The sequence below is a fragment of the Cydia strobilella genome, chromosome 18 (genome assembly GCF_947568885.1).
Source record: "Cydia strobilella chromosome 18, ilCydStro3.1, whole genome shotgun sequence".
Classification (NCBI taxonomy): Eukaryota; Metazoa; Arthropoda; class Insecta; order Lepidoptera; family Tortricidae; genus Cydia; species Cydia strobilella.
Genome location: NC_086058.1, coordinates 2,953,068 through 2,978,444, shown reverse-complemented (window position 1 = coordinate 2,978,444; position 25,377 = coordinate 2,953,068). Strand labels below are relative to the sequence as shown.

At 40.2% G+C, this 25,377-nt stretch overlaps 2 protein-coding genes across 3 annotated transcripts in view; both read left to right on the top strand.

Annotated features, from left to right (window-relative positions):
- LOC134749479 (RING finger and CHY zinc finger domain-containing protein 1) overlaps positions 1–25,377 on the top strand; it is a 105,492-nt gene that overhangs the window by 27,204 nt on the left and 52,911 nt on the right. The window lies entirely within an intron of this gene.
- The window catches only part of LOC134749490 (oxysterol-binding protein-related protein 9), a 142,997-nt gene that overhangs the window by 83,224 nt on the left and 34,396 nt on the right, over positions 1–25,377 (top strand). The window contains exon 9 of the mRNA XM_063684431.1: positions 1,194–1,291. Within this exon, the coding sequence (XP_063540501.1) occupies positions 1,194–1,291 (98 nt within the window). The remainder of the gene's footprint in view (positions 1–1,193; positions 1,292–25,377) is intronic.

Here is a 25,377-nt window from a genome sequence, read left to right as displayed (position 1 = left end):
TAGGTATCAACGAAGAAAGAAGCAAGAAGCGATTAGAGCATACGTTTAGATGTCTTTTGTTAGACAATAAAAATTAACGTAGGTAACTATACTTTTTACGGAAACCTAAAAACTTAATTGAAAGCCAAAAATCCCTGTTATAAAAACAAAAGTAAAGTCGTATCGCCTGAAATTAATCGGCTACCGTAAATAAGCCGAAAGTTTCAGGTTTTTGATAAACGGCTGAAAAATCCAACGCAATACATCACCAAAATGGCTGTAAATATTACAGTACGAGCGTTAACTTAAAGCTGAAAACATTTGTTCCAATCCAAATTGAACCGTTGTGTTAGGATAGTAAGCATAAAACTCAATAACTCAATAGCTTACCATATTGACTGATTGTCACGTTGACATATGTGCCATTTTCAACCAAAAGGGTATTTGATGTCGCTTGTAAGTAAGGCGCTATTTCCATATAGCTTCAATTAGAAATCAACCTTACCAACAAGCGACAATGTGGTACCTTGGTTGAAAAAGTCACATATAGTCAAATGACGTAAAGCTCGATCGGGATGCGCCTATGTTAATCTACGGTAGGTGCTATATTACCTAGAATACGGCATTTAGCTTCCGACGGGCTACTTTAATCTGCCTCAGTACAGCAAGAATTCCTCGCAAGGTGTCTTTAAAAAAAAACTATTTGTGAGCTATCCCGTTTTTCCGATCGTTTGCGCCCTGTGACGAGTGAGCCGGATATGACTCGTTTACGATTGATCACTTCTGAAAATGGAGTCTCTATAGTTAGCTGTATCAGCAGATACAGCACTGAATGTGTTAAATAGCAATTTAACACATTCAGTGCCAGCGAGTAGCGTAGCCGTATGCATGTGAAAACCTCTTTGTATTTTTTTAAATCTCAATAAATCTTTTTAAATTACACTTTTTATAATGGATGGCTAATTTTTTATCCATTTAGCTAAGTTTTGTTACAATATTCAACATATGTCAAGTACCCATTCACCGATTCTGCACCGCCATGTCAGGGAAACCTCTAATCATAATGTGTGACTTGAGGCTACCTTCGCTATGATTATTTAAGTAGTAGTAGTATGTAAGTAGTAGTAGTAGTTTCCCTATAAGTTTTTAATAAGCACTTGATAATGATGTGATGTGTATCCCATATATGTATCATATTGTTTGTATTGTTACAGTGCAAGTCGGAATTGCCCGGCAGAGGGCGCGCCTGAGCCGGACTCGGCGCCGCCCGTCGACCTGCCGCGGACGAGAGATGGAGAGATCGACTATGATGGTAAGTAACTACACTAAGGACCACAGGATAGGTATCTTCGATAACTACACTAAGCAAAGTAACTATACTAAGGGTCTTATTTCACCGGAACACCAAGGCGGCGCAACCAGTCGAAATATGTCACCAACAAAATACATCAGCTCCATAGAGTGTATCTCACCTGGTATCCGCCTGGTTGCGCATCCAACCATGGTGTCCCGGTGAGGCACCGCCCTAAAGGGTCACAATACTAAGGGTTTAAAGAAGACTGGCGACGATGCCGTCCTCGTCCTGCACTTCAGAGTTCAGACTGGACCCCATAAAAGTGTAAGTTACAATTTGACGTCCTTCATTTGCAAATTACTATGGAAAACAATGCTGCGAACTAACGTTAGGTCAATAAACTAATGCCGCGAAATTCAGCTGACGTGTTAACGATCGGTTAAGCAATCCGTATCACCTTATAGGTCTATAATAGGGCTATAATAAGGCGAACGTATTATATTAGTATGCGGTGAACTATCATTAGATTAGATTATAAAAGGGGTCTCCAAACTAAGGCCCACGAATCGGGTCCGGACTGCGAACTCTTACTTTTGAGCCCGTGGTAAGGTAGCGCGAGAGCCAAAGTGATAGTAATGGCCCGTGAGTCAAATTTTAAGACCCCTGGGCTGTTAAGGTAATGATCAATGCCAAAGATTGACCACGATATTATATGGTTGTGTATATTTTTACTTCTATCGCTAATTGAATCAGCACTCTTCACACACAATGTTCATAACCGAACACAAGTTATCAAAACTCTTTAGGTTTTTTGTTATACTTTTGTCTATGGTAGAAACATCTGAATAAAAATAAGAAAATGGAAGATATGAATCAGTTTTTTATTGTTATAAAATAAATTTATTTATGTGGAGACACGGTCGGGACCAGGGCCCCTTTCATTTTAATATTGTCTCCAACACACAATCCATAGAGAAAATACTTTAAAATCGAAATACGTCATACCTATGAGGTAGAATTAATATGGTTCTTATGATTGTATTTCGATATTGGTATTAGTTACCAAGCTTAAATAATGTCTTAACCCCTCCAAAATATCCTTTACGATTTGAACTATATTTCAAAAGTAAATACCACCTCGAGTACCCGACATTTCCAAATTCACATTACTAAATAACTTACATTTAACTTGAAAGCAAAAGTTATGGAAACAGTATAAAGTAGACGTCGCGTGTTTGTTATCGAACAGGGCTGGGCATTACTGCGACACTGTACCCTATGTACTTAAATCACTGCCTATTCCGACTTTATACAGAAGAAAGGCTTAGGCACGTTAGCAGCGCCTTCATACAGAATGTTTGAAGACACGTTGACTTTGCAGAATGCTTTTCTCCTTATCGGCAGTAGACAGCCGGTGACGGACCGCTTCAATCAATCAAATTTGAACCTTAATTAATTGATTCAAAGTTATAATTCCAACTGTAAAAAATGACGCGTGTCGTATGCTAAGGGGGTAAAGTACCTCGAAATATGCTTGACTATTTATCTCGGACATAAACTAACCCCCTTATTATTGTCTTCGGTTACCGCGATAGTTACTCATGAAATAAAACTATGAAAACGGATTATATCATTCTGATGTTTTGAAAAGATGTGTCCCGCCGAGTTTGTTGCCGGTCCCATATTGGGATACCCTCCTACAATTTAGGAGGGAATTAAATCTTCTCGGGTCCGTGGTGTAGGGTTGGAGCCGGCATAGTTTTTTATCGCGTATATATATATATCTTTACTTGAAAAATAATTATAGTGTATAACTTATGAACCGATTTTGCATGTACAACCAGCCTTAAAGTTTGTAGTCTATGATTGTTCATTATTTTAGTATGTGGGTATTTTTGTATTTTGTAATTTTTCCTCAGTCACCCGTTGACCACGAACGCTGTAAAGAGTTCGAAACGTCGGGATGTATTATAAATTCAATATACGCGATATAATCCGTTTTCATAGTTTTATTTCATAACCCCCTTATTCTTAAAAATTAGCAAACCTCTGTTAAATGTTGTGTCTTCAAAACAAACAATGTTAAAATGGCGGATAAGGACAAACAATTATCAAGGGATTGTTAGGACAGGCGTTTATGAAAATCCCCTTAATTACTGTAGGTAAAAAAATCCTTGTATTTATTCCCTCATTTGTGTCAATTTTACAAGAAACTTTCCGTTTCATTTGTTGAACAACTTGAATTCTCGCTTATTGAATCTCAATTTCGATTAAATAGGTACTCATTTGTAACATTAGTCCAACCACTGGAGATTAGAGTAAAATATGTACACATTTCAAACGGTGTATTCACGAATTTCAGGTTGTGACTGGTCGTATCCAAATAGCTCAGTATTAAGCTCATTTTTCATTACAAAAAACATAGAAGATGGGAAAATATACCTTTATAAAACTGAAATCCTCTTCAGTCGCACATTTCGTTCATAATTCCACTAAGTATTCTGACAGATGAAACTTGAGGCACTTAATTCCATGTTTTATTATTTAACACTAGTGTTCTCGTTAAATTGATCCGTATTTTAACTTAGAAATAAACAAAAAGGTTCAATAACAAATTGCAGCGCGCTGACAATGACACGGAGACTGACAGCTTGACAGGATGTCGAACTGACGTTTAGGTGCTCCTGGTACAATATGACATGCAATAACGTTTTTGATACTACATTCTGATCGTAAAATTTACGTGTAAAAGATAGTTAAATCTTAATTTCCGGAAGTTGTTTTAAACATATTTGTTATTAATAAACGTAAAACACGTTGAAGGGAGTGAAGAATTCGGAAATAAACTAAAAATATCATAAAGTAAAATAATATATCAGATTCATACGTAATGGATTTCAGAACGCACCTTCTTTTATAATTTGTTTGGGCTCCTCAAACTGAACTGCTATCTATGTGTGCGTGAAATGTGGATGTCGTTGTAAATGTCTCTGTCCTTCTAAAACATCGCGTGCGTGAAAGGGATATATATCGGGGAAATCGACATTTAGTGATTGTAAACGTTAAGATATAGGCCGTAAGGATTAGTAATCACAATTGGACATATGACCTTCTTCTTGAGTCGAGCGCCGTTATGTGCCATGGGGCGAACGACCTCCTTCTCAATTCTGGTATCCTGGTACTTTTTGGATAATGTTTGTCTTAATAAGTCGCCTGTCGCTTGTCGCCGGTCGCCTGTCGCTTGTCTCTTGTCGCCTGTCGCCTGTCGCTGGTCGCCTGTCTCTTGTCGCCTGTCGCCTGTCTCTTGTCGCCTGTCGCCTGTCGCTGGTCGCCTGTCTCTTGTCGCCTGTCGCTTGTCTCTTGTCGCCTGTCGCCTGTCGCTGGTGCTGTCTCTTGTCGCCTGTCTCTTGTCGCCTGTCGCTGGTCGCCTGTCTCTTGTCGCCTGTCGCTTGTCTCTTGTCGCCTGTCGCCTGTCGCTTGTCTCTTGTCGCCTGTCGCTTGTCGCTTGTCGCCTGTCGCTGGTCGCCTGTCTCTTGTCGCCTGTCGCTTGTCTCTTGTCGCCTGTCGCCTGTCGCTTGTCTCTTGTCGCCTGTCGCCTGTCGCTTGTCTCTTGTCGCCTGTCGCTGGTCGCCTGTCTCTTGTCGCCTGTCGCCTGTCTCTTGTCGCCTGTCGCCTGTCGCTTGTCGCCTGTCGCTGGTCGCCTGTCTCTTGTCGCCTGTCGCCTGTCGCTTGTCTCTTGTCGCCTGTCGCTGGTCGCCTGTCTCTTGTCGCCTGTCGCCTGTCTCTTGTCGCTTGTCGTCTGTCGCTTGTCTCTTGTCGCCTGTCGCCTGTCGCTTGTCGCCTGTCGCTGGTCGCCTGTCTCTTGTCGCCTGTCGCCTGTCGCTTGTCTCTTGTCGCCTGTCGCTGGTCGCCTGTCTCTTGTCGCCTGTCGCCTGTCTCTTGTCGCTTGTCGTCTGTCGCTTGTCTCTTGTCGCCTGTCGCCTGTCGCCTGTCTCTTGTCGCCTGTCGCCTGTCGCCTGTCTCTTGTCGCCTGTCGCCTGTCGCTGGTCGCCTGTCTCTTGTCGCCTGTCGCCTGTCGCTTGTCTCTTGTCGCCTGTCGCTTGTCTCTTGTCGCCTGTCGCCTGTCGCTGGTCACCTGTCTCTTGTCGCCTGTCGCTGGTCGCCTGTCTCTTGTCGCCTGTCGCCTGTCGCTTGTCTCTTGTCGCCTGTCGCTTGTCGCCTGTCGCTGGTCGCCTGTCTCTTGTCGCCTGTCGCCTGTCGCTTGTCTCTTGTCGCCTGTCGCTGGTCGCCTGTCTCTTGTCGCCTGTCGCCTGTCTCTTGTCGCTTGTCGCCTGTCGCTGGTCGCCTGTCTCTTGTCGCCTGTCGCCTGTCGCTTGTCTCTTGTCGCCTGTCGCTGGTCGCCTGTCTCTTGTCGCCTGTCGCCTGTCTCTTGTCGCTTGTCGTCTGTCGCTTGTCTCTTGTCGCCTGTCGCCTGTCGCCTGTCTCTTGTCGCCTGTCGCCTGTCGCCTGTCTCTTGTCGCCTGTCGCCTGTCGCTGGTCGCCTGTCTCTTGTCGCCTGTCGCCTGTCGCTTGTCTCTTGTCGCCTGTCTCTTGTCGCCTGTCGCCTGTCGCTGGTCACCTGTCTCTTGTCGCCTGTCGCTGGTCGCCTGTCTCTTGTCGCCTGTCGCCTGTCGCTTGTCTCTTGTCGCCTGTCGCCTGTCGCTTGTCGCCTGTCGCTGGTCGCCTGTCTCTTGTCGCCTGTCGCCTGTCGCTTGTCGCTGGTCGCCTGTCTCTTGTCGCCTGTCGCCTGTCTCTTGTCGCTTGTCGCCTGTCGCTTGTCGCCTGTCGCCTGTCTCTTGTCGCCTGTCGCCTGTCTCTTGTCGCCTGTCGCCTGTCGCTGGTCGCCTGTCTCTTGTCGCCTGTCGCCTGTCGCTTGTCTCTTGTCGCCTGTCGCCTGTCGCTTGTCTCTTGTCGCCTGTCGCTGGTCGCCTGTCTCTTGTCGCCTGTCGCCTGTCTCTTGTCGCTTGTCGCCTGTCGCTTGTCTCTTGTCGCCTGTCGCCTGTCTCTTGTCGCCTGTCGCCTGTCTCTTGTCGCTTGTCGCCTGTCGCTTGTCTCTTGTCGCCTGTCGCCTGTCGCTGGTCACCTGTCTCTTGTCGCCTGTCGCTGGTCGCCTGTCTCTTGTCGCCTGTCGCCTGTCGCTGGTCGCCTGTCGCCTGTCGCCGGTCGCCTGTCGCTTGTCGTCAGTATTCTATTGTTATGTCGCCGGTCGCTTGTCGCCGGTCGCTTGTCCCTGGTCGCTTGTCGCCGGTCGCCTGTCGCTGGTCGCCGTTCGCCTGTCGCTGGTCGCTTGTCGTCAATATCCTATTGTTATGTCGCCAGTCGTCGGTCGCTTGTCGTCGGTCGCCGGTCGCCTGTCGCTTGTCGCCTGTCGCCTGTCGCAAGTCGCCTGTCGCTACTAAACGGTATAAAAGGCCGGAGCGGGCACGGGGGGATTCATTCATTCTTCAACCATCGGACTAGTCGTGACTCTGGCTTTTGGGCGTAATTTTCGTACTGGTAAGCGAAGTTTCTCTGCTACTTTTTCTGTGTTTGTTTTACTTGGAATTATCTTGGTAAATTAAAACTTAGAATTTGTGTCTGCGTTTGGTTTTACGGGGACAATATCGTCGTAACGCTGAACCTAGACTATTGTGGAGATTCTTTGCTGCTATGTATGGGTTTTATTTTATTGTAAAGTTTTCGATACTGAATTATTCCGAGTGCCGCCACGTTATGCAGGGACAATATCGTTGCATAGCAAGGACTTGGAATTGGTCTGTGTTTGGTTTTACGGGGACAATATCGTCGTAACGCTAAACTAGGACTATAGTGGAGATTCTTTACTGATGTGTTGTGTGTAGTGTTGAGTGCCGTGAAGTGAAATTTTCTACACTGTATTGTTCTAAGTGCCGCCACGTTATGCAGGGACAATATCGTTGCATAGCAGGTACTTGAAATTGTGTCTAGGTTTAATTTTGCGAGAAGTAATTTTCGTAATGTTAAGCTTGGATAATGGTGCCTAAGGGAATTTCACTTCTTTATTTAGTTTGTTTGTTTTGTGAGAAATTATACTAGTAAAATTACTCTTAGTTATTTTAGTGTCTTTTCTATGGGGTCTTTTGCTATTTTTGAAGCCAGATCATTGCTTGGACTGACAGTTTGTCCAACTAAACATTCATCACGCCTGGCGGTGTTAAAGGTGATGGGTGGTTAGGAGTCTTTTAGTTCCAGGCTTGAGAGGGCCTGGCATCTCTTCTTTACCAACATAAGAGATGAACTATCTCCCAGGTCTCAAAGCCCAGCTGTTAGATGGAAGTGAGGGCATCACGTGCGTGCCATTCGGAGTAATCTGAGCTCACTAAAGTCGGCAGTAATTGGGATCTGGTCCCCTATTAAATATATTTATATATTTCGGTGCTCTGGCGCATGCTAGTGCTGATTGCGGGGAAGGGTTCTGTCGTGATTATTATTATATACTTAGTCTTAGTTGCGGCAGGACTTCTCATGTGGTTGGTGCTGGTGTGTGCAAAGGGTTCCGATCCACTGATAGACACGGAATAGGGCGACTTACCTCCTAATTCTTTGGCTTGCGAGCGTAGGAGGGGGAGTCAAATACACGGACCATTAGTTTTGCTAATCTCGGTTTGGTCTACCGAACTTTCCAGCTTCTAGTAGGGATACACTTGTGTATATTCCAAGGCACTAGGTCAATGGTAAGTGCGATCTGTGCTTTGGGTGTACCTAGAGTAGGGCCAGAGGGTAGGATTATAAATAGGGTAGAGTCATACACTATTTGTCTGTAGGTATTTGTGTGTAGGGTCTCTTTTATGCTTGGTCTAAGACTCTGATATGGTTGATATAAATTCTTCTTTTAAAGACTTAAAAATATGGCTTCATTAACCTAAAATATGTGTATTTAAAAGGTAAAGGATTCTTTTGCCTAAATCTTTCAAACTTTTAATTTATCTGGGGAAAATAAATTAAATTCCTATGAAATCTTTATTTTTTTATCTATTAAATTTCTGGTTTTTGGAGTAAAGACGAGGTACTGAGTTTTGCAATCAGGTTTCTAAGGTATTTGCAAAATAAATTCTTAAAATATCAAGATGGGTTTAGGCATACAGATCGTTCTGGGATAGAAGAATGGTTTGTTTTAGGGACCCCTTGGCAGGCAAGAGCAGTCCAATGGGAATTTGAGTGGAATAATGCTCAACTTGATATTTCAGTCTCATAAAATATAGCAAATAACATTAGTACTTCGTTTATACATCTAAAAGACTAGAAATTTAGTCTATACTTTCAGTTCTGGGTATTGGGAAAAGGGATCAGTATCCCTAGCTTTTGAACCTAAAAAAAATAAGTAATTTTGATTGATTGATGATACTTGGCGCTTCTTTCATCAGATCATCTAGGAATGCTTAGGTTGCGAAGCGTTGGTCATAGCCCGTCTGGCTACAATGTTAGGATAGGTGACCCGAATGATGTTTTAAAACGGGATAAGGCCTTCTGACCCGCATCGAGCATGCGAAGCAGTACGTGTGAACTCACACATCGTTTAGAAGGTGATAGTATAATTATAACTTTTCCTAAAAAGCTAGGGTGTAAATGGGCTTATCCTGGGAGTGCTGCTTCGTATGTTATCCCGAAGGCTTAATAGGCGTAGCGGGACTTCACCAAAAACATTTTTAAACTCATTTTTCCAATAACATTTTTAACCTCATATTAACCATATATGCTGCAATTACCTAAATAATGTCATATGTAGTAAGCCTTTAACAGCATTTACATTACACGAATAGATTTAACAAAATTGTAATATTAATTTCATCACTACGCTCGGAATACTATTTTAGAATGCTTCGCTACGCTCAGTTTTCAATTATGGAATCATTCGCGTCGTTCAGGATTTGATGTGCGGCCTCACCGTAAATATGTCAATTTCTTCCCTAGCGACACAATCTACTATTTCTACTACTGTAACTATTAAAATATTCCTTTAGTTTTATATTAATATATCTTCAGTACCATAAATATAAATATTCCTTAAAATATAGGTAATAATGAATAATACCGGAGTCCAAAATTTAGTCGATACTCATTAAAGAATCTAGGGTTCCGCGGTACAATTCGAGGGGTTCTAACTACTATCTAGACGATCACATGGCCAATTTTAGGGGTAGATTCTTAAGAGGTGTTTAGTATAAGAGTAGTTTAATAGTAATATTTGGGGTGGGTGACATTTTGGTGCCGTGACCAGGATCTAAAAAGTAGCCTTTGGCTACATTTTGGTGGAAGCCGTGACGCAGGATTTAATTTACCTGGGTTACTATGGGTTTTCAAAATATAGTTATGCAAAAGTAGCCTTTGGCTACATTTTGTTGGCGTGAAATGGAGTGGGTACATTTAATTTTGGACTCTGTTATTATTGTAGATTTAAATAAGTCTTGAAACATTGTTTATTATTCAATAGTTGCTATTTTTGTCGTGGTTTTGAATAAAAGTCATGAAACAAATATTTTATTATTCAGTTTCCATGTACACATAGAAATAAAATAAAAATCCCTGAATTACTGATTCATAAAAATAAACTAGTTCTATTATTTTCATTTCTTTTCTAGCCGTAGGGTGGGAATTCCTTTTCATATTCATGAGTTAGGATGTGTGTCGTCATAAAAATCAATTGTAGATTCATTTTCTTGCGTTCTTGATATCTGAAAAATAAAATAGCATAATTAAAGCTCATTTATTATAATTTTAGCACTTAAAATGGCTATTTTAAGCAAAAACTTTCATTTATTTCCCGCGCGTCATAGATTCGTTAAGAATTTAGCTCCTCCGCAGGTACCAATAATAACAATGAAATAAATAAATAAATATTTCGGAACAGTTTCACATATCAATCTAACCTCAGTGTAGGCAAACGCGGACGGTCTATAGTGTTGGAGGGTCTGCCATCTAGTGGCCTGAATCGGAAACATAAATATGCGCATTGACAAAGAAAGTGCTACCATCTACCGTTCTCGTACGTTTTCTTTAGCATAGTGGGTGCCGCCATCTTGTGGGGTACATCGGAAGCATAAGCTTCACATTTACGTTTCGTGCCAAGAATCTGACTGTTTATGTGCTGCCCCTATATAATTGCATTGCCCTCTAGTTCATGCACGCTCCCTATACTAGGCGGCGTAGTGCATACCTATATCGATAAAGTACATACATAACTAAATAAATAATATTCAAGACTTGGGAGCACATATTTGTGGTAAAATACACGTAGGTGCATGCCTCTGTCAGGCTACATTTATAGACAGGATCGCTACCGCCGTTGCCAATAGTCTAGAAATAAGCTTACCTAAGATAACCTAGGCTAAGATAACTACTTGTGTAAGAAGTAGGTATGCTTAGTTGAAAAATTATGGGGGCGTGTAATTGTCCATTTACACGCAAAAATATTAAGGAAGAGGGGGCGTATTCTGTAACGCCGACAACGCATTTGCGATCCCTTTGGTTTTGCGGTGCGACGGTTATCACTTACATTCAAGTGGCTCGGCTGTTCTTTGCCTTCCATATAAAAAAAAAAAAGTAGCTATTCACAATTTATCACTTGAGCGTGGCTCTAAGGAACAATCACATATGTTGTTAGAACTGAGTTCACGTTGATTGGTGTATGTAGACGTCATACATTTGCTACTGTAGAATATACGTGTATCTATGGATGTATGAACAAGGATTTTAGCAGTTATCTAACGCACATGTTAGGAAATTTAGTCTAAAATATCAAGTAATAGTATATCATACAATTATTATTAGAAATTTAGTGGGACATACACATATGTATGGACATTTATCTATATACTCTTTAGTACGGAACCCTAAAAGTCTCAATATTTACCAGGAATAGCGTTGAAATGTGTATAGTTTACTGTTATAGTCATTACAATTATCTACTGGGCATCTGTGAGCTGCCTTGTTCTCGCTCAAATAATTTCATGAAAATCGATTAATATATGTAACGCACTAAAGCATCTGGACGAACGGTGTGCATACATAAGCATAGTTGTAGTATGTGTATTATAGTACTGTTCTGCTGATGGTATTTTTCAATCGTGTTCTGATTACAGTAAAATAATAATATATAGTTGTTTAAGTTAGCATTCTAAGTACCTAACATGGAGAAAGAACGTTAGGCTCATTTTTTCTGTAGTATGCAGTGTAGACGGCAGCTATCGTTGCAGCAAAATTCTTGAAATATGGCCATCGAACTGGAGTATTGAAGTATCAGTGGCTCGGTAGCCTGAAAAAAATAGACAAGTGTTAGAAATCTCAGTTAATAAAGAGTAAAAATAAGTAGCTTTAGAGTCAGTTTTAGCTGGGCAAAACAACAATATTTTTCTTCAGGCATCCATTCGTGGGGGCGCGTCATTACTTTTAAGTCGTGTGAAGTGTATTGAAATATGAGGCTACTTCAACAAAACCAGTCTGCATTTAGTCAGGTACGCGATCGCATGTACTCTCCCGAATTTCGTCAATGTTATGATAATTTAATAAAAATATATACAAATACATCCATGGGAAATTTTAGATTTCATAGGCAGTGCTTAAATTTTTCAAAATCCAAAAAAGTTTGAGAATGTTTGCCTTACAGGACTCATTTCCAGGGTTAGGTCATAGATAAGCTAGATTAAGTGTATACTAAGTATAGCTAACTCTGGCTAGCATAAGGTATGTTAGGCTAAATAACAGTTTTCATCTCTCTGCTTTTTCACCGGGGAGTCACAGTTCAGGTTTTTGGAATATTAATTTCAGACTTAAGTCATGAGTTTTTTTTTAAGCCTATAATAATAGGTTTTGTATTTATATAATGAGATAAGATACCTTTCATAAGAAGAAGCAGTCTGTAGATGTACATTGAAGTCAACCGGATAAATGATGCTGTGACACGGACAGTCCCCGGGAACACTGAAATTGAAAATGTAAAAGTTAGTTAAAGTAGGCTATATTTATAAGTCTAATTAAGTGTTTTATTATTCATTAGAGGTAGGGTCTTCGCAGTTAAGTAAGGAAAGTGGGAATAAATAGTTCAGATTTTTTTGAACAAAGGAAAAACTTAAGTTTTTTTTTCTAATTAAAACTTGGTCTAAACATTGCGTTCTAGGTGGCATAGTAATTAGTTACACTCGTACTTACTAGGGAACTGTCAAAACATCCAGAAGAACCCATGAAAGCAGCAATGAAAATTTTCTTCACTCGACTTGAAATACCACGGTCGGCCGGCAGCTAGGTTGCTTGCTGAAAAATTCGGCATATAATGGTAAATTTATTGCAAAAGAGGAATAGTTATTACCAGAAAAATAAATGAGTAAATAGTTAACATTAAAATGATATTTAGTGACCACTCCGGAAAAATTAAGACGCTCACTCCAAATGGTTAAGTCGCTCAGTCTAAAATGAATAATGCATAGGCAAGTAGAAATAAATTGTGGCAACAGATAGTATAGTTATGTGTTTCTGAAAATTGCTTCCAATATTTAATTAATTCAGCAGGGAAAAAGAATACATGTCAGTAAGTGAGCAAGTATGTAATATTGATTAAGAACCTTTCTTGAATGATAGATGGTTTGTGCTGACAGAAGGGTCTTAGGTCAACATACTTTAAGTTGTTAAACAATAGGGGGTTCCTTGTTAAGAGAAAATATATATTCATTACTAGCGATCTGCCCCGACTTCGCAAGAGGGTTGCGCAAGACCTCAACTAGTTATATACCTAAACCTTTTTCAAAAATTACTCTACTCATAGGCGAAAACCACATTAAAATCCGTCTAGTAATTTTGGAGTTATCACATCATTATGATTTTTATAATATATTGCACTTCCTAGTTCAAAGCCTTATTTCAGAAATAAAATTGAGCCAATTCATCTTTCTAGAGTGATGGCACTTTTCAAATCCCATACACAGTAGGACCAGCTGAGAGTATTTATGAGGTTACAGAGGTTTTATACTTACTTTTAAAAGTGTTGTAAAGATTTCAAAACCAGCAAGGGAGTTCTCACAGCATAATTACAACTTCTGTCTGTCTTCAACAACAGTCATGTATGTTAAGCACCGGGAAACATTTCAATAGTTTTCAGCTTGCTGGAAAAAAAAATAACACTGATTTTTACTTTGATCCTTGTCGGTTTTCAATAAAAGAAAAGTCATGTTGTTGCACAAAGCATAACAATAAGGCAACATAACACGACACGTCACACATAAGCATTTCCAGTAAAGTGATAGTGGTGGAATGGGAGATTCAAAAGCTAGGTTGTAACAGTTAAGATCAGTCCGAAAAGTAGATTAAATGAAAAATAGGACAAACTTCCAACAAATATTTTCTGATTAGTTATATAGTAGTTTTTTAAGAGCTTTCAAACAGCAGTAACTTGTCTAAAAGAAGAAACAAGAACGTAATCTTACCTTGTTTGAAGCGACGGTTTTAACTATTAATCTATTTCATCCGCACTGTGTAGGCTCATTTTGAAATCTGTTGTGCAGTCTAAAATTTGTATTTGTTTAAGGACGCAGGGAACATCGTTTGTTTGACGGGAAAATTCACTGTTCATTCCATAACATGTTAAGTACTTCCATTTTGTTAGACGTTTGAAATATATTTGTCCGATTTCGCGAAAAACGTTATGAAACCCTAGGAGAATATTCTTTGTTTTAAAATTCTGTCATTAAATTTAGTTCAGCAATGTATTTTTGCCGTAGTAATCTGATAAGTCATCTTATGAAGAAAAACCTACAACAATAAACAACGGGATCCAAAATATGGCGGATTGGTGGCAGCGAAAGTATACCATAGACAAAAAAATAATAATTAAGAGAGCCAGAAAAGGAAAGAGGAACGTTCCATCTTACTCTAGAAGTAGTTTATGGTTTAAGATTATTAGATCAATTATTGACTTTTTCACATTGTATAAAAGCGTTTTTACCATTCAAATGTTTTTACATAAAAATTAAAAACCTTAGATGATATAATATTAGCGTTTTTGTTCATTTTAATCTTAATTTACTAGCGCCATCAATAGGGGTCCTATATCGAAGTCAGCTTCAAGAGCTATAGACAAGTAAATTTCGAAATCATTCTTTGAATCCGACCAATTTGTGTGGGTCCTGTTTGGTGTATTGTCAGGAGTGTCAGAACGTGTTTTTAATTTCGTCGCATAGTGTATGTGTGCGTGTTGCTGTTTGTAGGAAATGTATGTGTGCGTGTGGTCATAGAGAATGACGTTTATGCAAAAAGACGAGTTCGCACGATCAATTTCATTTAGTAACGAAAATAATAAATAAATAAATTGCCAATTTCATTTATGCAGTGAAAAATAGTTTTCCATTGTTGATAAATTTTACCAAATTATAAAATTTTGAAATACATGTAAGGTTAGAGCCAGTTAGTATCGTAATTAGACGTTTTTTTTTTTTGAATTGCAATGATCAAATTAATTTGTAGATGACGGTTTCTTTTATTATTGTTTTATTCCATATTTTCAGGTTGATTATTGTTATTCATCGATTACTATAAAATATGCTTCATCTTAATGTGTGATTGTTTTAATAAAATTTGTCAAAGGACTGTCTCATTTCAAGTGTAGACAGAGAGAGTCATACTGTCTTTGTCTTGCACTAGTGCTGGCACCTAAAAGAAAAGGATGAGTATAGACAATGTAGATTTTCGGATCAGGAAACGACAGCCATTAATACGTCATCTGACGGAGAATAGTGACATTATTAAGCCCGGTTTACATTCCTGTGCGAGCCACAAGCAGTCATGGGACGCGAATGTAAATCTAGTATTATAGTGTGTAAGTAACGTAAGTAAATGACATTCGTTAATGGTGTTGCTACTTGTCATTGACGGGTTATAGTTGACGTTATTCGTATATTTTGCTAAATATAAGAAAAATAAAGAAAATCAATTTTAAAAATCGATAAAGTAAAATACAATTAAACGGCAAGCGCGGGGTTCAAGTTTTTTTTTTTTTTTAAGGTTCCTCCACACTCATTCGCGACGCATAGTTTGGAGCGCGGTTATGGAAGACAGCTTTTTACGCATACATTTTCGAGATTACCGCCGTTTTTACTGACGAACGTGACTATCAAGTTATAGTTTCGAATTTAAAAAAAGAAATTACGACTGAAACGTTTGTTGACAGTTGAATGAGACCCGTATGCCCGTGAGCATCGCGTTACTGGTTCTAGTTTTTTTTTTAAGTCAATTTAATCGTAAAGATTTAACTTAGTGGGTTTTAGTTATTAAAAGCCTTTGTGAAACAAATAAAGAACACTGAGAAGTTTAGTTTAGGTGCATGTGAACAAAGTAAGGCCAAGAAATCAGGGTAATTCATAGTTAAAATCAGTTGTGTCAGTTTTGTAAACGAGGGAACTTCTACAAAAATATGCTATTAGGGAGTGTATAAAAGGTGTTTTAGACAAATACGAATGCAGGACTTATCTCGGACAAGGTTCATAAATGAGCGAAAACACGTATTTGAGTGAAAAAAAGGGTTATTTTACGTGCGCAAGTTTCATTGTTTTTATTTCGCGTTAGTGACAAATTTAGTAGTGACAAAAATAAATGAATTTTACAAGTCTACTCAACTTTTAAAGTCAAGAAAGAGGCTCTATAACAACGTAGGAATCAGTGGCGTTGCTGAAGGTAACGCGAAGACGTGCTACAACTGGCTGAGGCGTTCACGCAACTGCTGGTCTAGACAATCAGAAGATATACAAGAACACAGAGATGAGAAACTTTACCAGACTGAAAAATCAAGATGCATGTTAGAATCAATGTTTCAATCATGGTTTCCCTATGCGATAGTAAACACGACGAATGATGTGCAGTTGCTTCAGTAAAGGCTCGAGATTTAAATGAAGAAGGAGAGAGCGAGGTGTTTTTTTTTAGATAATCGTCGACACACACAACATCATAGCTACTATGGAAGATGATTAATAAAACACTCAAGGAAACGTATTTGCCAGTATGTTTAAAATCAAGATGGAAAGGTGATTGTGTGAGTGACGGGCCAAGGATGGAGACAAAAGAATTCTCAAGGTGCACACTGAAGGTGATTTGGGCGAAATTACATGGAACCTCAGAAAACTTAGTATGTATTATTTTCTATTATTTATCTTTTGCTTCATTTGTTTTTAAAGAATTGTGGAATAAACCATTTATATGAATGAAATTATTTATATACAGTGGATTTCATTTCTTACAACTTTGATTGTAGCGATTATTTGACTATAGCGATGTAAATTTCATTCCGTATAATTTGTATGTGTAGGTATTCACGGTTCGGTTTTGGATTTACTTATTTATTTATATTTAATCTATTACACAAAAGAAAATAATCGTACAAAAGGCGGACTTAATGCCAAAAGCGTTTTCTACCAGAACTAGTCAGTCAATCAGTCAGTCGTTATGATAAATAAAAATCTTTGAGTTAGTTATCATCTTATTAAGTGCTTTACGCACACTTGAAAAATAAAAGAAATCCAGTGTGTGAAAGCCATTGCTAAATTTGTCTGGTTTGTTAACGCCTTAATAGTCTAACGGTCTCTAGGGTAGACTAATGAACGGGATATAAATGCTTATGATCCAAGTTCGTATCTCGCGTAGTGAATAAGTTTCAACTTTTATGTATTTTTTTTGTGAACTGGGTTAATTTTTATTAGACAAATGTTGCAATTTTTTACTTTGCTTTGGATCATTTTAGGGCTTCATTTCTAATCAAGTTGTTTTAGTTCCATAGTATGTTTCTTTTAAAATTCTTTAAATCTTATTATGGTTATGCACTTGTGCAGTGTTATAAAACAAAGTTAGTAGGATAAGTACTTGGTTCATAGGATACCTAAAAGTAAAAGTGTTATGATTCAAGTCTAGTGTGGTTTATTGTGAGTGTGAATTATAGTGTAAGAAAATAGTGGTTACATGTTTTCAAGAGTACAATACAATATTCTAGTGTAGTGGGAAAGGTGAATATTTGTGCTGTCAATTTGTAAAACAAGAGACATTGTGGCCGGTCTTCAAGACGCTCGTGTAACCAAGCAAAGACAACCACTGTTTTCCTGTTGCCACCGTCATAAGGACTGCAGAGATTTTTCAAAACAATCTACGGGATAAAGACATCGACCAAGGAAGAATGAACAGTTTTGAACGTTCAATAGAAAATTTATATTTGTAACTTACATTTTTTATTCTACTATTTTAATATGAGGTAGCTAAAATCAAATAAAAAAAAAAAATAGGAAATGTTTTATGTTATAAATTTTGAAACCCGATCTGACATGAAGGGATATTGTTGTTGTATGTTTGTGGTGTAAATGCTGTGGGGGTTGTTAATGATCATTGGTGGAAATAAAAATGAACATGTTTTGCAGCATATATGGTAGGCTCTTAAAATTTATGATTCATCACTATCATCATCATTAGCATTATAGATATCATATGGTTTTTTATTTCAGAGTATGGTTGAATTATTTTGATTGGCCAGTGGACTAATCATATGAAGGCAAAATGGTACTCATACCAGGTTTTTAGTCCAGTTTTGTTTTAAATAAGTGACTTAGGTAGGTTCATGAAACCAAAATTGCCCAGTATTAAGGTGATGAGACCGGAGTTGTATGACAATTAGCTAATATATGATTACTGCGTGAAATTTTTTTGGTTCTTTGTAGAGCACCCTTGTTGTAAGTGAAATAAATTGAGGTACTCGGGATTATATTTTCATGTACAGTTGGCAGTATTTTTCGTTTGTTCTTTTCCTCGATTCTTCATGATTGAGGGCCGCAACCATCTGAGGTTGTCATTTAGTTCATCCAAAAACCTTTCACTTTGCGCTATGCCTAGGCGTTTGTGCAGATCCTATATCCACTATCCTTATACATTTTCGGTTAGCATTTGCATAGATTGTATGCAAGGTGGGTCGTTTTTTCTGCAACTAACTGTATTTCTCCAACGCTGATTTACTGCATAATGGTGTGGCAATATTGAGTTTGAACGACATTGTTAGGCAAAGGACAGGGGCAAATGAGGTCATGAGGTGTCATCTCCGATGAAGCTTTCAATTGAAAGTCAATGCAAAATCTAGTGAATCGTGAAAATAAGTTAAATAAGTGCATTTTTTTTGCAAACTGCTCAAATTATTTTGTAAATAGTAATTAATAAATAAAAATAATAATAATAAAAAAAAAATTTTTAAGGGTAGGCTCGGGATGAATGCCACAAGTTTTTTTTTTTTAATATCTAGAACTAGAAATAATGAATTAGTATTGGATCAGGCAAGGATAGGTGTATTTTTTTTAAATATTATTTATTATAATTCAAGTTTTAATGAAATATTTTTTTTTTGATTACATAGAAAAGCTTTGGCTGTCTGTAGAAATCGTGCGTAAGCGTAACTGAGGAGGAATGATTGTGTGTGTGTGTGTTGAGTACTTATAGTTATGAGTCTGTGATGATTTATGCCAGAGGTGTATGAATATGAGATGACAGATGACGAATGTTCTTTATTGGAAAGAATGGATTGATACGGATAGACAAAAGCTTAAGGGTAATCAAAGTAAACTAGATTTGTCGGCATTTGCAAGGGGAACAAAACGGGGGGGAAAATGGGACATCTGGCTGGAAAAATCTTATCAGTAGGTTAAAGTCCATTGGACTAGACCCATTTAAAGGGTAGATTTTTGTAGCCAGAACTACACAAGGTAATAAGCCCAATACGAAACTCTACACACCTTGGCTTGGATGGGATATATCCGACATTCGACATATTTTGATGGGCCGTGAGCGTCTAGAAAGGGCGAGGCTCTTTTCAAGAGATTAATGAAGTACAATTATATGTTTTCATGGAAGTGAGGTATATTATTGAGCAAATAATTTTATTGTTATTTATTTTGATTAAGCGATGCTTTAGTTTAGACGAAAATATTTTATCATACCATAATGGGGTATTTATTTGTGTCAAATTTAAGTTTGTTTTATAAAAAAAAAAAACACCCAAACAAACTTAAGTCGGTATATTTTATTCAAGTACAAGACATGCGCAAAAAAAACGTGACTGGAGGTGATAGGGTAATGAAATTTGGTTTGAATTTCTGGCGATGAGGCTTGAAGGCTTCGTACTTATAAAAATTAAAGGTCTCTTCGTTTTGCATGGAAAGTCTTTGCTGTTTCATTAGATGCTCTTCTACGGAGGGGTACGGCGCATAGAGGGAAGGAATACTCGCCGCTGCCGGGATGAACTGGCAAGGACGGGTTATTAGAACCTACCGGATTCACAACCTGGTATTTCTGGCGGAGCGAAGTTTCCGGGGAAAGAGTCATCATTATTCATTGACAGAGTTCTAATGAACTGATTTCAGAGCTGAGTCACTAGCGGTCACTTAGTATTGGAATACACACTACACGTTTAGAAAAGGGGGGAAATTTCCGACTAATCTAGAGTAGATTGAAGTTTTTTATAAATTACTGTAATAATTTCTAATAAACTTAAATCGGGGGCGGCTGTGACTGGTCGTATCCAAATAGCTCAGTATTAAGCTCATTTTTCATTACAAAAAACATAGAAGATGGGAAAATATACCTTTATAAAACTGAAATCCTCTTCAGTCGCACATTTCGTTCATAATTCCACTAAGTATTCTGACAGATGAAACTTGAGGCACTTAATTCCATGTTTTATTATTTAACACTAGTGTTCTCGTTAAATTGATCCGTATTTTAACTTAGAAATAAACAAAAAGGTTCAATAACAAATTGCAGCGCGCTGACAATGACACGGAGACTGACAGCTTGACAGGATGTCGAACTGACGTTTAGGTGCTCCTGGTACAATATGACATGCAATAACGTTTTTGATACTACATTCTGATCGTAAAATTTACGTGTAAAAGATAGTTAAATCTTAATTTCCGGAAGTTGTTTTAAACATATTTGTTATTAATAAACGTAAAACACGTTGAAGGGAGTGAAGAATTCGGAAATAAACTAAAAATATCATAAAGTAAAATAATATATCAGATTCATACGTAATGGATTTCAGAACGCACCTTCTTTTATAATTTGTTTGGGCTCCTCAAACTGAACTGCTATCTATGTGTGCGTGAAATGTGGATGTCGTTGTAAATGTCTCTGTCCTTCTAAAACATCGCGTGCGTGAAAGGGATATATATCGGGGAAATCGACATTTAGTGATTGTAAACGTTAAGATATAGGCCGTAAGGATTAGTAATCACAATTGGACATATGACCTTCTTCTTGAGTCGAGCGCCGTTATGTGCCATGGGGCGAACGACCTCCTTCTCAATTCTGGTATCCTGGTACTTTTTGGATAATGTTTGTCTTAATAAGTCGCCTGTCGCTTGTCGCCGGTCGCCTGTCGCTTGTCTCTTGTCGCCTGTCGCCTGTCGCTGGTCGCCTGTCTCTTGTCGCCTGTCGCCTGTCTCTTGTCGCCTGTCGCCTGTCGCTGGTCGCCTGTCTCTTGTCGCCTGTCGCTTGTCTCTTGTCGCCTGTCGCCTGTCGCTGGTGCTGTCTCTTGTCGCCTGTCTCTTGTCGCCTGTCGCTGGTCGCCTGTCTCTTGTCGCCTGTCGCTTGTCTCTTGTCGCCTGTCGCCTGTCGCTTGTCTCTTGTCGCCTGTCGCCTGTCGCTTGTCGCTTGTCGCCTGTCGCCTGTCGCTGGTCGCCTGTCTCTTGTCGCCTGTCGCTTGTCTCTTGTCGCCTGTCGCCTGTCGCTTGTCTCTTGTCGCCTGTCGCCTGTCGCTTGTCTCTTGTCGCCTGTCGCTGGTCGCCTGTCTCTTGTCGCCTGTCGCTTGTCTCTTGTCGCCTGTCGCTTGTCGCCTGTCGCTGGTCGCCTGTCTCTTGTCGCCTGTCGCCTGTCGCTTGTCTCTTGTCGCCTGTCGCTGGTCGCCTGTCTCTTGTCGCCTGTCGCCTGTCTCTTGTCGCTTGTCGTCTGTCGCTTGTCTCTTGTCGCCTGTCGCCTGTCGCTTGTCGCCTGTCGCTGGTCGCCTGTCTCTTGTCGCCTGTCGCCTGTCGCTTGTCTCTTGTCGCCTGTCGCTGGTCGCCTGTCTCTTGTCGCCTGTCGCCTGTCGCTTGTCGTCTGTCGCTTGTCTCTTGTCGCCTGTCGCCTGTCGCCTGTCTCTTGTCGCCTGTCGCCTGTCGCCTGTCTCTTGTCGCCTGTCGCCTGTCGCTGGTCGCCTGTCTCTTGTCGCCTGTCGCCTGTCGCTTGTCTCTTGTCGCCTGTCGCTTGTCTCTTGTCGCCTGTCGCCTGTCGCTGGTCACCTGTCTCTTGTCGCCTGTCGCTGGTCGCCTGTCTCTTGTCGCCTGTCGCCTGTCGCTTGTCTCTTGTCGCCTGTCGCCTGTCGCTTGTCGCCTGTCGCTGGTCGCCTGTCTCTTGTCGCCTGTCGCCTGTCGCTTGTCTCTTGTCGCCTGTCGCTGGTCGCCTGTCTCTTGTCGCCTGTCGCCTGTCTCTTGTCGCTTGTCGCCTGTCGCTTGTCTCTTGTCGCCTGTCGCCTGTCTCTTGTCGCCTGTCGCCTGTCGCCTGTCTCTTGTCGCCTGTCGCCTGTCGCTGGTCGCCTGTCTCTTGTCGCCTGTCGCCTGTCGCTTGTCTCTTGTCGCCTGTCGCCTGTCGCTTGTCTCTTGTCGCCTGTCGCTGGTCGCCTGTCTCTTGTCGCCTGTCGCCTGTCTCTTGTCGCTTGTCGCCTGTCGCTTGTCTCTTGTCGCCTGTCGCCTGTCTCTTGTCGCCTGTCGCCTGTCTCTTGTCGCTTGTCGCCTGTCGCTTGTCTCTTGTCGCCTGTCGCCTGTCGCTGGTCACCTGTCTCTTGTCGCCTGTCGCTGGTCGCCTGTCTCTTGTCGCCTGTCGCCTGTCGCTGGTCGCCTGTCGCCTGTCGCCGGTCGCCTGTCGCTTGTCGTCAGTATTCTATTGTTATGTCGCCGGTCGCTTGTCGCCGGTCGCTTGTCCCTGGTCGCTTGTCGCCGGTCGCCTGTCGCTGGTCGCCGTTCGCCTGTCGCTGGTCGCTTGTCGTCAATATCCTATTGTTATGTCGCCAGTCGTCGGTCGCTTGTCGTCGGTCGCCGGTCGCCTGTCGCTTGTCGCCTGTCGCCTGTCGCAAGTCGCCTGTCGCTACTAAACGGTATAAAAGGCCGGAGCGGGCACGGGGGGATTCATTCATTCTTCAACCATCGGACTAGTCGTGACTCTGGCTTTTGGGCGTAATTTTCGTACTGGTAAGCGAAGTTTCTCTGCTACTTTTTCTGTGTTTGTTTTACTTGGAATTATCTTGGTAAATTAAAACTTAGAATTTGTGTCTGCGTTTGGTTTTACGGGGACAATATCGTCGTAACGCTGAACCTAGACTATTGTGGAGATTCTTTGCTGCTATGTATGGGTTTTATTTTATTGTAAAGTTTTCGATACTGAATTATTCCGAGTGCCGCCACGTTATGCAGGGACAATATCGTTGCATAGCAAGGACTTGGAATTGGTCTGTGTTTGGTTTTACGGGGACAATATCGTCGTAACGCTAAACTAGGACTATAGTGGAGATTCTTTACTGATGTGTTGTGTGTAGTGTTGAGTGCCGTGAAGTGAAATTTTCTACACTGTATTGTTCTAAGTGCCGCCACGTTATGCAGGGACAATATCGTTGCATAGCAGGTACTTGAAATTGTGTCTAGGTTTAATTTTGCGAGAAGTAATTTTCGTAATGTTAAGCTTGGATAATGGTGCCTAAGGGAATTTCACTTCTTTATTTAGTTTGTTTGTTTTGTGAGAAATTATACTAGTAAAATTACTCTTAGTTATTTTAGTGTCTTTTCTATGGGGTCTTTTGCTATTTTTGAAGCCAGATCATTGCTTGGACTGACAGTTTGTCCAACTAAACATTCATCACGCCTGGCGGTGTTAAAGGTGATGGGTGGTTAGGAGTCTTTTAGTTCCAGGCTTGAGAGGGCCTGGCATCTCTTCTTTACCAACATAAGAGATGAACTATCTCCCAGGTCTCAAAGCCCAGCTGTTAGATGGAAGTGAGGGCATCACGTGCGTGCCATTCGGAGTAATCTGAGCTCACTAAAGTCGGCAGTAATTGGGATCTGGTCCCCTATTAAATATATTTATATATTTCGGTGCTCTGGCGCATGCTAGTGCTGATTGCGGGGAAGGGTTCTGTCGTGATTATTATTATATACTTAGTCTTAGTTGCGGCAGGACTTCTCATGTGGTTGGTGCTGGTGTGTGCAAAGGGTTCCGATCCACTGATAGACACGGAATAGGGCGACTTACCTCCTAATTCTTTGGCTTGCGAGCGTAGGAGGGGGAGTCAAATACACGGACCATTAGTTTTGCTAATCTCGGTTTGGTCTACCGAACTTTCCAGCTTCTAGTAGGGATACACTTGTGTATATTCCAAGGCACTAGGTCAATGGTAAGTGCGATCTGTGCTTTGGGTGTACCTAGAGTAGGGCCAGAGGGTAGGATTATAAATAGGGTAGAGTCATACACTATTTGTCTGTAGGTATTTGTGTGTAGGGTCTCTTTTATGCTTGGTCTAAGACTCTGATATGGTTGATATAAATTCTTCTTTTAAAGACTTAAAAATATGGCTTCATTAACCTAAAATATGTGTATTTAAAAGGTAAAGGATTCTTTTGCCTAAATCTTTCAAACTTTTAATTTATCTGGGGAAAATAAATTAAATTCCTATGAAATCTTTATTTTTTTATCTATTAAATTTCTGGTTTTTGGAGTAAAGACGAGGTACTGAGTTTTGCAATCAGGTTTCTAAGGTATTTGCAAAATAAATTCTTAAAATATCAAGATGGGTTTAGGCATACAGATCGTTCTGGGATAGAAGAATGGTTTGTTTTAGGGACCCCTTGGCAGGCAAGAGCAGTCCAATGGGAATTTGAGTGGAATAATGCTCAACTTGATATTTCAGTCTCATAAAATATAGCAAATAACATTAGTACTTCGTTTATACATCTAAAAGACTAGAAATTTAGTCTATACTTTCAGTTCTGGGTATTGGGAAAAGGGATCAGTATCCCTAGCTTTTGAACCTAAAAAAAATAAGTAATTTTGATTGATTGATGATACTTGGCGCTTCTTTCATCAGATCATCTAGGAATGCTTAGGTTGCGAAGCGTTGGTCATAGCCCGTCTGGCTACAATGTTAGGATAGGTGACCCGAATGATGTTTTAAAACGGGATAAGGCCTTCTGACCCGCATCGAGCATGCGAAGCAGTACGTGTGAACTCACACATCGTTTAGAAGGTGATAGTATAATTATAACTTTTCCTAAAAAGCTAGGGTGTAAATGGGCTTATCCTGGGAGTGCTGCTTCGTATGTTATCCCGAAGGCTTAATAGGCGTAGCGGGACTTCACCAAAAACATTTTTAAACTCATTTTTCCAATAACATTTTTAACCTCATATTAACCATATATGCTGCAATTACCTAAATAATGTCATATGTAGTAAGCCTTTAACAGCATTTACATTACACGAATAGATTTAACAAAATTGTAATATTAATTTCATCACTACGCTCGGAATACTATTTTAGAATGCTTCGCTACGCTCAGTTTTCAATTATGGAATCATTCGCGTCGTTCAGGATTTGATGTGCGGCCTCACCGTAAATATGTCAATTTCTTCCCTAGCGACACAATCTACTATTTCTACTACTGTAACTATTAAAATATTCCTTTAGTTTTATATTAATATATCTTCAGTACCATAAATATAAATATTCCTTAAAATATAGGTAATAATGAATAATACCGGAGTCCAAAATTTAGTCGATACTCATTAAAGAATCTAGGGTTCCGCGGTACAATTCGAGGGGTTCTAACTACTATCTAGACGATCACATGGCCAATTTTAGGGGTAGATTCTTAAGAGGTGTTTAGTATAAGAGTAGTTTAATAGTAATATTTGGGGTGGGTGACATTTTGGTGCCGTGACCAGGATCTAAAAAGTAGCCTTTGGCTACATTTTGGTGGAAGCCGTGACGCAGGATTTAATTTACCTGGGTTACTATGGGTTTTCAAAAT